General features: G+C 41.5%; 1 protein-coding gene across 1 annotated transcript; it reads left to right on the plus strand.

The window, feature by feature from the left end:
- The first annotated feature begins 3,695 nt into the window (after positions 1-3,695).
- LOC134445410 (AP2-associated protein kinase 1-like) lies at positions 3,696-13,479 on the plus strand. The gene is made up of 9 exons (XM_063194493.1): positions 3,696-3,971; positions 4,914-5,115; positions 5,573-5,744; positions 6,197-7,020; positions 7,161-7,210; positions 7,898-8,118; positions 11,406-11,527; positions 12,036-12,088; positions 12,344-13,479. Exons 2-7 carry the CDS (start codon positions 4,915-4,917, stop codon positions 11,519-11,521), a joined length of 1,584 nt encoding a protein of 527 aa, XP_063050563.1. The 5' UTR covers positions 3,696-3,971; position 4,914; the 3' UTR covers positions 11,522-11,527; positions 12,036-12,088; positions 12,344-13,479.
- Positions 13,480-13,609: the final 130 nt, after the last annotated feature.

Below are 13,609 nucleotides of genomic sequence, written 5' to 3' on the forward strand. Positions count from 1 at the left end.
TGTACCTTCAAATGCGTCTTGCTGCGAGAACAACGCAGCGGCTGCCAGTTAGCTCAACACTACCACCTATCGGCCGTTTCACACTGCTGCAAATGTGAACTCTACAAACGCAGTGGTTGTTGGAAAATATTCAATCCGTTTAATTATCATGCCCGTCGGGCCTTCATTCTGCATACTAATTAAAGCAGAATCTGTTTAGGCCTAGTGAGTTTTCCTATAAGATTTTGAGAGCAGTAACCTAGTAGGTAGGTTTACCAGACCTATTCTCTATTTTACAACTGCCAATTTTTTTTTATTTGACAAAAAGGCCGGAAAATCGATTAGGCTATAATGTAGACTGATCAGTCTCTGCCTTTTCACCTTACCACATATCTTGAACAACAATAGGACGATACTTTGGTCCGACACAGGAATAAGACCAGTACTGAGAGTGCCGCAGTTTTTTTTGTTTTTTGTTTTTTTGTTTTTTAAGACATTTGAACACAGAGTGACAAGTTGGCCTGCGAGGCATGGTTAGTGGCTAGGTGAACATGTAGCTGTAATCTCTCTGGCTGAAGGGTTATGATTGGTATTATTATCCATTTGGGCCCATGGTGCATTGCCCAAGGGCACCAACCAAGGGGCACCACAAGACACAAGCGGTTACACTTTACTTGACGCTGACGTCATACATATGACATAACAGTGTCATAATAGTGTCATGAAGGTTTAGTCAGAGAGAGTAGTGAATTTCTTCCTTTTACATGCTAAGTTTTTTATTCATAAACAAAAGTGGAAAAAAATGCAACCCTTCTTTATGATATTTATTTTAGAAATGTCTTCTCTTCTCAACTCTCTGAAGCTTATAAATAATAAGAAAAATGACTTTTGAATATTCTTTAATTTATTCCTGTTGTTTGTTTATTGTCGATTTTATTATGTTTTGTTTCTTATTAGACTTGTTTAATGTAACCTAATCAAAATTGTTCATATATACTGTACTATGTTTACTTGACCGTGTGTGCCTTATTGTTATGTCATGTCTTTGTCATCCTCTTTATTGCAATAAAAAAATAATAATAATAAAATAAAAAAATAGTGTCATGAAGGAGTCTTTGTCATAACCGAATTTCACTTGAAGACAAAGTCATAAGATGTTTATGACATTGACATAATGTTTATGACACATGAATGATTGCATTATGACAATGCTATGACACCTTTATGTCATACGTATGACGCTGGCGTCAAGTGAAGTGTTACCACACAAGCTTTAAATTACAAATATTGTTCATAAATGGGTATAGGTGGTAGAGGGCTCAGGCACCACATTCGCTTAACACAATGCTGCCCATATTGAGAGATGGGTGGAGATGGTTAACCAGTGCTTTCCTCCATTCACCATCGTGAATGAAGTACCCTGAGAATGGTGCCATCCCACAAGACTGCTCCCCAACTTAAGCCACCACTAGCGTGACCCCCCGTTCCGTCTGCCATTCTCTTCCTGACTCTTCACTATCCTGTCAATAAAGGGGAAAAGACCCCCCCCCCTTTTTTTAGATAGTAAAAGTGGTAAGAGGATGGACAAAGGCAGCAGTTGTCCCAGGCCCAGGGAGAGAGGGGGCCCAAAATTGGGTCCTCATCACTTTGTATCTATTGGGCTGGGGGACCTATTCAGATGACTGTGCTGGGCCTGGCCAAAACTGCAAGTGGCTATGAGCAGGGGTGTCAAGCTGGTTTCCAGTTCAGAGTCCACATACAGCAGATTATCTCAAGTGGGCCGAAACAAACAGTAACGTAATTGTGAAACAATGCAAAATCGTAGTAGTGCAAAATACCAATCAGAATCACATTGCTAGTCAGTCACCCATTCCGAGGTGAGATAGGGTTTTGAACCACCTGGTGGGCCGAGCCTTATGTTTGACACCTGTCTAAAGCTAATAGTGACTGGACTCCCACAACATAGGATTTATGTGGCAGCGATTGGGGAGTTGACAAATTCACTTTTACAAACTCAAATTCACTTATAAGGTTACGTATAGGGCCTACACACATAGTTGTCACCTGTTGTTTAGAAATGTATATTTTTCTAAACTATACACCCCTCAAAAAAAAATCTGGACTAAAATTGTTACTGGACTAAATTTCACACATACTCTTTTCCATCATATATGGTAGTTCAAATGTGTCTGCACATATTCTGTGCGACTGACCTGGGGTCACTCATATATTAGAGATGTCCGATAATATCGGCCCGATAATAGCATAAAATGTAATATCGGTCAATATCGGTATCGGATTTTTGACCTATCAAAACCGATATAATAATGCTTGAATTTATTGTACACTTTTCTCCTTAATTATTTTTCTATTTTGCACAGACGATGTTAATACTTGGAAAGCTTTGTTGCATTCGAGAATGCATCTAGTGGGGCATTACAATAAAATTAAGCATATTTTGTTCCACAACAGCAGATTTGTAATGTTACCTAAAATTTGTTATGAGGAAAAATAACCCACATATATCGGCATCGGTATTCTGCCCTACAATCTAAGAACGCAGTAACTCTGAAAACTGCAAACTGAGAAAAAAAGTTCAAAGTTTCCCATATGGCGCGACAACTGTGTTGTCGGTAAATTGGTGGTGACACTTCCTGATAATGCTTGTTTAGGATAGAAATGTAATGCACACATAGGCCTAAAACCCCCAAAAAACAACATTTATGTGTCTTTTTGCCACAAAAAAAACAGAGTTACTGCGTTCTTGGCTGGTATTACTGCCACAAAATGGAGTTACTGCAGGAGTTACTGCAGGAGTTACTACGTTCTTGGCTAGTATTACTGTCTACTCCCAAACCAGTCCCATTGGAACGTGCAGCAGTAACTCGCCGACTTACTGCGTTTTTGTTTTGTACGACATAACCTTTAAATACAACAAGCAGTAACTTTTTTTGGGTCATTTTTGCACTTTCAAAATGAGTCTTCTCCAAAACGGGGCGGTGTTGGACCACCATTTTTTGACACAAGACAAATGAGGTAGTTTAAAACCCATTTCCGATATAATTTTTTTTTTGGACCATTTTGAGTTACTGCGTTCTTGTTTTGCACGGCAGTATTGGCCGATATCGGAATCGAAAAAAAAGAGTTGGACAATATCGGCATATCGGATATCGGCCAAAAAGCCAATATCGGAGATCTATGCACATATTACTTCATTGACCTGGGCTAATGTACACATTTGAAATGATCTTGCAGGCAAAAAAAAAGACTCAACGTGCCAGATTTGGCCCCCAGGCCTGAGTTTGGCATCCCTAATCTATTGCATCTCTGAACATTACTGCTGTTATCGTTATTTATTTAATATATCCCAATGTGGCACTGACACATAAAATGGGGTGCACACAAATTAAGTGTAGCATGACCCAAGTACGGGAGGCCTTGTCATGGTTTGGGAACCCCTGTAGGCCTACTATTCTATGTAAGCCAGATGTTTGAGAAGCACAGAGCAGTGCTTGAAATACACAGAGCTAATTAACATAATCCCCCCCCCCCCCCCCCTTCTTTCTTTCTCCCTCTTTTTTTTTTTTTTTAATGTTGTCAGTTTTTAGGAGAGTGTAGTATCACATGCCAGTCCAGTTGATGGCGCTACTGCTCGATGCGCCCTGATAGCCAATTCTGCCCGCCGCCATAACACCCAAAGAAGCAGAAGAGGGGAAATGAAGAAAACTGACTGAGTTCCCTTCGTTGTTTTCCTTTGGATATACAGTGAATTAATTAATTGAGGTACATCTGCTCCGGCCTCCATTCTCCGGTCGAAACTTTGAACTGGGTTGTGGAAATTCTATACGTCACCCAGTGGTTTTTGTTCGTTTTTCCCCTGTGGATTCTGGTGCAACTCGCTGGTGCAAGCTCTGTTTCCAGTTTCGGGGGGTGGTGGAGGCAGGCAGCAGATTTGTTTTCATCTTGACTGACAAACTGTCTGGGGAACTGACGTATGTATATTTCATAAACACATCTCAAACGCACGCTCCTACACAACGCACAGCACGGGCTGTCATGACATATGACTGGAAGCTGCCTTACAAAACAACAACAACAACAAAACCCAACATCCAACAAAGAATAGGCCTACATGCATTTCAACCCCATTATTCATTGCCATTCAGGCATTCATCCTCATAATGTGACTTGGATGTGTCAGTCAGGTGGGCTATTCATGGCATGCTGGGTACACTTCTGTGTTACTACCACATATTTTTTTTTCTAGGACTACCAAGGGCTGTGCTACTACTACTTTACTACAACTTGTTATCTCACCCTAAATCACATCCTACAGTATCTCTTCAGTGACTCAATAACCAAATGCCAACATTTCTGAAAGAATATAGGGGGTTTTATATTCAATTTGTAGTATTTCATATAGCCGATGCTATTAATTGTTGTATTCCATGTTTGTGTTTTTGTAGAGGCAGAAAACATTCAAACAGTGTTAAAAACATTTTTATGTTACTTAATTTGACTGCAATACGTTATAGAGGATGAATGCATGGTTTGTACCTAATTCAGACCTGATATGTCTGTTTCTCCCTAAATGTTAGTGCCGGATTCATGCAGATATACACTTACGGGGTGCTATTTGGCCACCATAGGCATAGGCCTACCAAGTTTCATTTCGTCCTTGCTTGTCTGGCCCGAAAGTGTATTGACATGGAATGACACTCAAAAAAAGGCCTTTAGGTTACTAGAGTCTCTGTACATTTTTTAAAATACCTGTATGGATGTGTGTTTTTAATCATGAAATATGCCTTCTTTAGGTTATTTCAGTACTGTATGTGTCATGGTGTTAGGATAACCTTTTTGTGCGACTTGTTAAGAATTATAATACTGTATGTCTGTGTTTGTATGTGTGTGCAATGTATTGTTTATTTTTCCAGAATGACGAAGCGTAAATTCAGGCCCTGCCCGGCCTGCAAGGCCATGAACCAGGCCAACCGAAAGTCCTGTGTCGCTTGCTACACGATCCTCAGCAATAAACGCAACATCCAGGAGAGGAGGGAGAGAATAACTGACGAATGGGCTGTCAACGTCACAAACAACAGAAACACTTCGAGGATAGTCTCCTCTGCTCAAATTTTAGTGAGTGGATGTGAATTTTACTGCCGATAGCAGGCTTCACTCTTTGTTCATTAACCGCATAAGACACAGTGTTATAAATTTGCTGTTACCAGACTGGAAGTACCAGAAGTCGTAGTGCATTACTAAAGGCCCTGTGTTATGTCACAGTAGTGTAGTACTATGTTGGTTAACTTTTCAGTGACTATTACAGCGTACCCCTGGTGGAACGGCGTGCATTATGGGGCTATATACAGTGGGAGGTTGCTGTTACACTTCTAAAAAAAGGCTGCCCCTTGCATGTAGTGGTTTTTATTATTGCACAGATGCATTTTAGCATGCATCTTCTCTTTGTATCACTGAAGGAAAACTAAATTAGTAAAAGTGCTAATGCTTCATGAATTGCTATTGGGGAAAAAAAGACATTATACCATTACAATATGAGACCTTCCAAATACCTCTTCGGTGTTTTTAATTTCAGGTGCAAAAACTTGCGGTTTTGGGCTACACACCAATCCTTTTCCTACGTGGAGGGAGGAAGAGGAACAGCTGCTGGGTGGCTGATGTCACCAGTGGCATTCCACTGAGCGAGGAGCTGCGGCCTTATGTGGAGGCCATGAAGCAGGCCTATGGCTGTATACTCAATAAGCAAGGTCAGATGTATGATTATTTTGCTGTTATTAACTAGAAATTATAGCGTAATTGCACTGGAAACTGTATGCTTATTTTGCTTTTATTACTAAAAACAAACAGTTATTACCATAAAATTACCACCTTATCTATAAAGTAAAGTGTTTCAGATTATTCACAGACTTCAGAATTCATATTTCATTCAGTCACATTTCAGAACCCCCGTTATCATAAGACACCAATATAGAAAGCCACCCTCCCATAACCCTCCCAGATGAGACCAACACACTGCATCATCAGTAAATCATTGCCCCTTACCCTTCCACTCTCCAACCCCCCAAAACACATAAAGTACACATACAGTGGTTGCACCCCTGCATTCACTCCTTTCGCATGGTGTTCCACAAGGTTCAGTTTTAGGCCCCCTTCTCTTCGTCATATGCATGATGTGATCAATCCTTCCTTGCATCAACAGGACCCCAGGCAACCCAGACTCGGACTGACCCACTTACTGACCTCCTGACCCAGCCCCAGGTGACGAATGATGAAGGGACCACCCTCGCCTCATCATCCATTGTGCCAAAGACTGAGCCTGAAACTCAACTGCTCCACTTTGTGGCTGAAGTGCAAACCCCAGCACAGCTCCAGCTCCAGGCCCGTCAGCCACAACAACCCCAGCCTCAGCAGGCACAGTTACATGTATCCGCACAGGCACAGGCACAGGCCCACCTGTCATCACAGATCCAGGTCCAGGCTCCATCGGCGCTCCAGGCCCCAGTGCAGCCACAACTGCAGGCCCTGGAGACACAGTTTCAGGCTCTGCAAGCACAGTTCCAGGCCTTCCAGGCACAGCTCCTGGTACAGCCGCCACAACAAGCCCCACCAGCGCAACAGACGCCAGCACCTCTACAGACGCCAGCAGTGCTACAGACCGTAACACCACTACAGACCGTAACCCCACTACAGACCGTAACCCCACTACAGACCGTAACACTTCTACAGACGCCAGGACAGCTACAGACCCCAGCAACGCTACAGATGACAGCATTGCTACAGACGCCAGCACCGGTACAGACTCCAGCACAGCTACAGACCCCAGCACCGGTACAGACGCCAGCACAGCTACAGACGCCAGCACCGGTACAGACTCCAGCACAGCTACAGACCCCAGCACCGGTACAGACGCCAGCACAGCTACAGACGCCATCACTGCTACAGACGCCAATACAGCTCCTGGTACAGCAGCCAGAAACCCTGTCAGCGCAACAGACGCCAGCACTGCTCCACGTCACCACACAGGTGCAGACCCCACAGCCACCATTCACCTGTCTTTTTGTTTTTTTGAAATTTTAACAGTAACTCAGAGATATGAACATTGTGTGTGTGTGTCTGTCTGTCTGTCTGTCTGTCTGTCTGTCTGTCTGTCTGTCTGTCTTTAGGACACCGGTAAGGCAGGAGCTGAAGTCAGTTGGACACCTCATTCTGTGCAGTAAGTACTGCCATACTGCTGTATCCATTCGAATCATGCTTGATTTCAGTGGTTCATATATAGTGGGCTACATACAGTATAAATAATTTGAAATAACCATGTGGTTTTAAAGACCAACACTAGGTGGCAGCGCCCCCATGGGAATGAATGGAACTGAAGAGGCGTGTCTTTTAGACTGTATCATCAACAACTTTGTTTGTAGCACAAAAGTGGTGGAGGCTTCGGAGGTCGAGTGTTATTTTGAATCCTCATTTTGTCAACTACATAGGCAGGTGGTTGCCGCTTTTGGATAAAGTGAATTTACCTCAACTGGCGGCAACCTCTTGTGATACAGTCGATTTGTGGCCACTCACGTGAGTTCCCTGCGAGCATGGCGAAAGCTACCTGAGTGAGAAAGAGGCAAACGACTGTCAAATGTGAAGCTTTAGTGGTTTGTGTTTTTGATATCATTTTGTACTGAAGCTTGCCAAGTTGTGGGTGTTTTGGGGTAATGCCCAAATAAATGTTTTAAAATTGTATTTGATTGTTATTAATACCCTGTTTGGTAAAACTATCTGTAATCCTAAAACTACCAAAAATAAAACAAATACAGATGTAAAACTAAATGAAATGAAACTAAACAAAAATAATGATAATGATAATTAAAAAAAAAACATTGTAAACTTGTTGTGCTGTGTTCTTTTGCAGGAGGCTGCACCCTGCTCCAGAAGAACAAAACCCAGCTGAGCCTGATGTCCAGCTAGCGCCATTGGAAGATGACCTGATGGAGGAACAAGAGCCACCTGCTGTGGACGGGATCAAGCAAGAGGCAGAGCCAGAGGGAGCTGACGTCACAGAAGACACACGAGACCCACCTGACGCAGAGGCCAAAGGAGAACAAGAGGGGACGGAGGGCAGGACAGAACCATGTGGGTACAGTATTTGATAGCAAGCAGTCTGTGTCCCAGTAGGGATGCGATTAGTTGCTTGACAAACGATTTATTTATTAGTGGTGCTTTTTTCCCCAGATATCAGTGTTTCTCAATGAAATGCCACATTTAAACGAATTTCTACATATATTCTTTCCAAAGGTGATTGAAATGTTCCCACTCCCCACAAGTACTTATTAGTCAGGCCCATTTCCCCTTTATCTCTCGCCAGTTGAGTTGGCAATAAATTGCAATTTTGAAAAATTGATTAATGGGTCATTTCACGTGAAATCAGACACTTTGGGACCCGACCGACCCGGATTTCAATCATACTTGGTGTGCCTTTTCAGTAGCAAGGTAGCACCCCAGAACTGCATTGGTTTGAATCTGACACTAATATTAAGGGAGAAACAGACTAGGAAAGGTTCACATGTGAGGGTAGGACACTATACATTCAGCCTTGAATATATCAGTCAGTGTTAGTCACAAAAAGATGCCTGTGGTGTTGTTTGAAAGCTCTTTTCTGGCTCTACATATTACACAGTCACCTTGGAATACAACTACTCTCAGAATATGAATTATGATAAATTGAAAAATTAAAAATTGAATATCTAAAAAACTTATATTTTAAAATGGCCAGTTCCTTGTCCAAACGTAGCCGGCAATGTCATGAGCAGCACCTAAAATGCTGGTGTTCGGTTTGTTATTCATTTCAGAGAGAAGTTGACTCACAAATATGGCATCATACAGACCACTTACTAATAATATGGTAATACCATAGTAGCATCACATGACAAAACAAAAACAAAACAAAAATGGTCAGTGTCCATGGTCCCAGGTTTCAGAAACTAAGGCAGATGTCCATTTATACACACCAAATGAAGATATGTGAATGTTTGAACATTCCTTCTCTGTGTACCTGTGCCATCTTCCCTTTACCGTACTTTAAAGAGATAATCAATGGCTACACTCTCATTTTGTACTCTACCAGTGCATTTGAAGCAGCAGCTGTGTCTTTTGTAGATAATGTATAAGTACGTCCCGTTGCAGTTACAGGTTCCACTACCAGAAGCACATCCTGATGATCCATGACAAGTCTATCTGGTCTGAAGGGAAAAGTGAAGGATGGAGATGGCCCATGAGGATGCAGGAAGTTCAGTTTCACCTCTCCAGTGGTCGGCATACATTCCTCAGCACATGCTAGCCACCAGTTGCCATCATATACAGCTACAATATACCCTTTGATGCTTGAAAATGTAACACATTCCTTTACTGAGCTCACTCTTTCAACTCTGCCTTCTCTGAATGCTGAAAATGGCCTAACTTCCACTGTGTCCATTGACAATGGGCAGAAGCTGTGTAGTTTTTGAGTACCTGGAATAGTTCTTGCAGATTCAAACCTTTTCAACAGGTTCTCAGCTTCATGATGGTACATCTCTGTTGTGGCAAACTGGCAATGGATGTTCTTGACATTATCCTTGACAAATTCAAACAGTTGGTATGGCGTTACAATTTAATTGTCAATAGGACGTTGCAGACTTGCTCGTGCAGCAAGCCATTTAACTGTCCCTCCAACGCCATCACATGGACCTTTGCCATGTGATGTGGCAAAAAAGTGCCACTCTGCAGGTATGTGAAAATCTGCCTCGTGGTGGCACAAATTTGTTGTGTTTTTAAGGTTCTTATATTGTGCAGCACAGCCATCAGAAAAAATATAGGATCTTCTTTGGACGTTCTGTCATTGATGAAGTGTCACTGAGGAACTGAATTAGGAGCTTCTGAAACAGATGTACAGCAATTGTATCATGAATGTTGCAGTCTGAAATAACAACAAAACATAATTTTTTTCCCAGTTTCAACTGATCTTGGTAGTAGCATACAAATGGATGGATTGTGGCCTGCACTGGTTGTTCCAGTGAAATGATTGAATAGCATCTTGAATTACAAAACTATAGTTTTAAAAACGTTCCTGGTTCAAGGGAGTCAGTCAAGGATAATGTCAAGAACATCCATTGCCAGTTTGCCACAACAGAGATGTACCATCATGAAGCTGAGAACCTGTTGAAAAGGTTTGAATCTGCAAGAACTATTCCAGGTACTCAAAAACTACACAGCTTCTGCCCATTGTCAATGGACACAGTGGAAGTTAGGCCATTTTCAGCATTCAGAGAAGGCAGAGTTGAAAGAGTGAGCTCAGTAAAGGAATGTGTTACATTTTCAAGCATCAAAGGATATGTTGTAGCTGTATATGATGGCAACTGGTGGCTAGCATGTGCTGAGGAATGTATGCCGAGCACTGGAGAGGTGAAACTGAACTTCCTGCATCCTCATGGGCCATCTCCATCCTTCACTTTTCCCTTCAGACCAGATAGACTTGTCATGGATCATCAGGATGTGCTTCTGGTAGTGGAACCTGTAACTGCAACGGGACGTATTTATACATTATCTACAAAAGACACAGCTGTTGCTTCAAATGCACTGGTAGAGTACAAAATGAGAGTTTAGCCATTGATTATCTCTTTAAAGTACGGTAAAGGGAAGATGGCACAGGTACACAGAGAAGGAATGTTCAAACATTCACATATCATCATTTGGTGTGTATAAATGGACATCTGCCTTAGTTTCTGAAACCTGGGACCATGGAAACTGACCATTTTTGTTTTGTTTTTGTTTTGTCATGTGATGCTACTATGGTATTACCATATTATTAGTAAGTGGTCTGTATGACGCCATATTTGTGAGTCAAATTCTCTCTGAAATGAATAACAAACCGAACACCAGCATTTTAGGTGCTGCTCATGACATTGCCGGCTACGTTTGGACAAGGAACTGGCCATTTTAAAATATAGGTTTTTTAGATATTCAATTTTTAATTTTTCAATTTATCATAATTCATATTCTGAGAGTAGTTGTATTCCAAGGTGATTGTGTAATATGTAGAGCCAGAAAAGAGCTTTCAAACAACACCACAGGCATCTTTTTGTGACTAACACTGACTGATATATTCAAGGCTGAATGTATAGTGTCCTACCCTCACATGTGAACCTTTCCTAGTCTGTTTCTCCCTTAATATTAGTGTCAGATTCAAACCAATGCAGTTCTGGGGTGCTACCTTGCTACTGAAAAGGCACACCAAGTATGATCGAAATCCGTGTCGGTCGGGTCCCAAAGTGTCTGATTTCACGTGAAATGACCCTAATGTTTTAAAGTTAACTCTACTCCACTCCAATCGACTAATGTCAATCGATTAATTGTTGATCTTATATTTGCCGTTTCATGATCCACAGGGGCTGTGCTGAACTCCAGGTTGCTGTCCATAGAGGATCGACTGGCTGAAATTGAGTCTAAAAACTCTGCTGAGGATACCACGCCAACTAAGAGGAGAAGGCTGTGCAATCCCTAATTCACTGTAAGAGTATGTTAGTTTGGCCACCTAATCTAAAGCAAATGTGATGTAGTTTTAAAGGAACAGTACACCCATTTTTGATTTTCACATATTTGCAGTATTTCCAAGCATTACTCATGAATATGCGTATCATTTCTTTTCAGTGTTGTCTGTACTTTATTTATTAGATCAGGATTATTAGCATAGTTTAGCATAATCACTGGAAGTAAATGGGAACATTAGCATCAAGCCACAAGTCATCACAGGACAGGATTAAATAACTGTTTTGCACTTCGGTGAATTTTACATGGATTTTAAAGTAGTTTATAAGTACATTTTGTTTGCTCACTTGAATTGCTATGCTTAATTTGGCCATACTGCTAAAAGCGGCAATGCAAACACATTCATGATATGCACATTCATGAATAATGCTTGGAAATACTGCAATTATGTGAAAAGCAAAAAATGGTGGACTGTTCCTTTAAAGCCTTGTACTGAGGAATGTCAATTAATTGATGATCGTGCATTGCAGGCAGAAGATGTGAGAAGATGAAAGCGATTGAAAAAGAAGAGTGAGAGGTTTTGGTAAGTTTGACTAATTTTCATGTGCAATAATTGTGTTGTGTATATTATGTATTACATGTGCTATGTTTACATGAGACATTTAATTCTGAATAAAGCTTAATTCCGCTTTGAAAACGTCATGTAACACCTCTTAATTCGGAATTAAAGGAAAGATCATAGTAAGCTTTATTAATTTGAAGGAATTATTAATTTGGAATTAAAAACATCATGTAAACATAGTGATGGTATAACATGATATTGTCTTTATTTTCTCAGAGATTTTGCTCGTTGATGATGAGGTGGAGGTTTGGATCTTTTGAGCTTTACCGCCATACCTGCTCGTCTGATGAGGACAAAGACAAATTAATGGACAAGAAGACCACCACTACTACAGTAGCTACCTCTTTAGGCCCTTTTCCACTGCCCGTTTTCTACCTGGTACTGCGAAACACAGCATGACTCAGCGGCCACTTTTTGCTGTTCGATTGCGCATGTTACCGCTCTACTCAGCTCGAAACCCAGATGAACCGAGCTGAAAGCGAGCCGAGCAGGTCGTTCACAGCCTACTACAGCAGTCATGATAGGGGCCGTCAGACTTGTAGCCCAAAGGTTTCCGGTTCAACTTCCGCCCCACCAGGCTCCCCCGTCCTTCTCCATGACTGAGGTACCCTGAGTATGGTACCGTCACGCCGCACTGCTCCCTTGGGGTGCCATTGGGGGCTGCCCCCTTGCACAGGCTGCATGGGCTTTCAATTCAGAATCTGCATCAGCTCATCGTCAACGGTGAATCAAAAAATAATTATGGCAGCCACCAGATCATCTCTGTTGGGACTGCCCTTTAGTTTGACACTGTATTTCTTTGTTTTTAAAATCGAAGGCAGAAATCAACATTCTAGTATCCAAATATGTCGCTGAAACTATTTATATCCTGCTGAGATATCTGTCGGCCTTACGTTTAGTCAACTACGTCACGTAAAGTAATGCTACGTGACAATGCCAAAAATTTAACTCCAGCCATACTGGAAGTACAAAGGTTTGTAATGGAAACACAAACCAGGCTGCTTTGACAATACCACTCAGCACCACTCAGCTCGACACAACACGGCATGGCACAGCCGGGCTGTTTGTGGAAAAACGCCTTTACTGTAGTAGCTCTGAGGTGGTCCTCCAAATTCAAGGTGGTGTAACTATACAGTAGTAGACTGAGCTCCTGGTGAGCTTTTTATTTGTGGTGTGGATACATTCCATGTGGTGTGCTATGCGATATACTGTATATACGGTAGTTTGTGTGTTAAAAAAACTCCTGATGTTTACTTTACACTTGTGTGAAGTTCTTAATAAACATATTTTTTTCTAATTGATTTATGTTCCTGGCAGACTGTCCTTGTCCTTGATGTAACTCTGGTCCATATAATAACAATGGCATGAATAAACGGCATGCATACAGTATTACTTGCTTTTGAATATTAATTTATTCATAATTGCCAATATTCAAATATATTGGATTAGTATTTGTAGTGACACAGTGGCAAACATTGACTT

This window comes from Engraulis encrasicolus, chromosome 3 (assembly GCF_034702125.1).
Source record: "Engraulis encrasicolus isolate BLACKSEA-1 chromosome 3, IST_EnEncr_1.0, whole genome shotgun sequence".
Taxonomy (NCBI): Eukaryota; Metazoa; Chordata; class Actinopteri; order Clupeiformes; family Engraulidae; genus Engraulis; species Engraulis encrasicolus.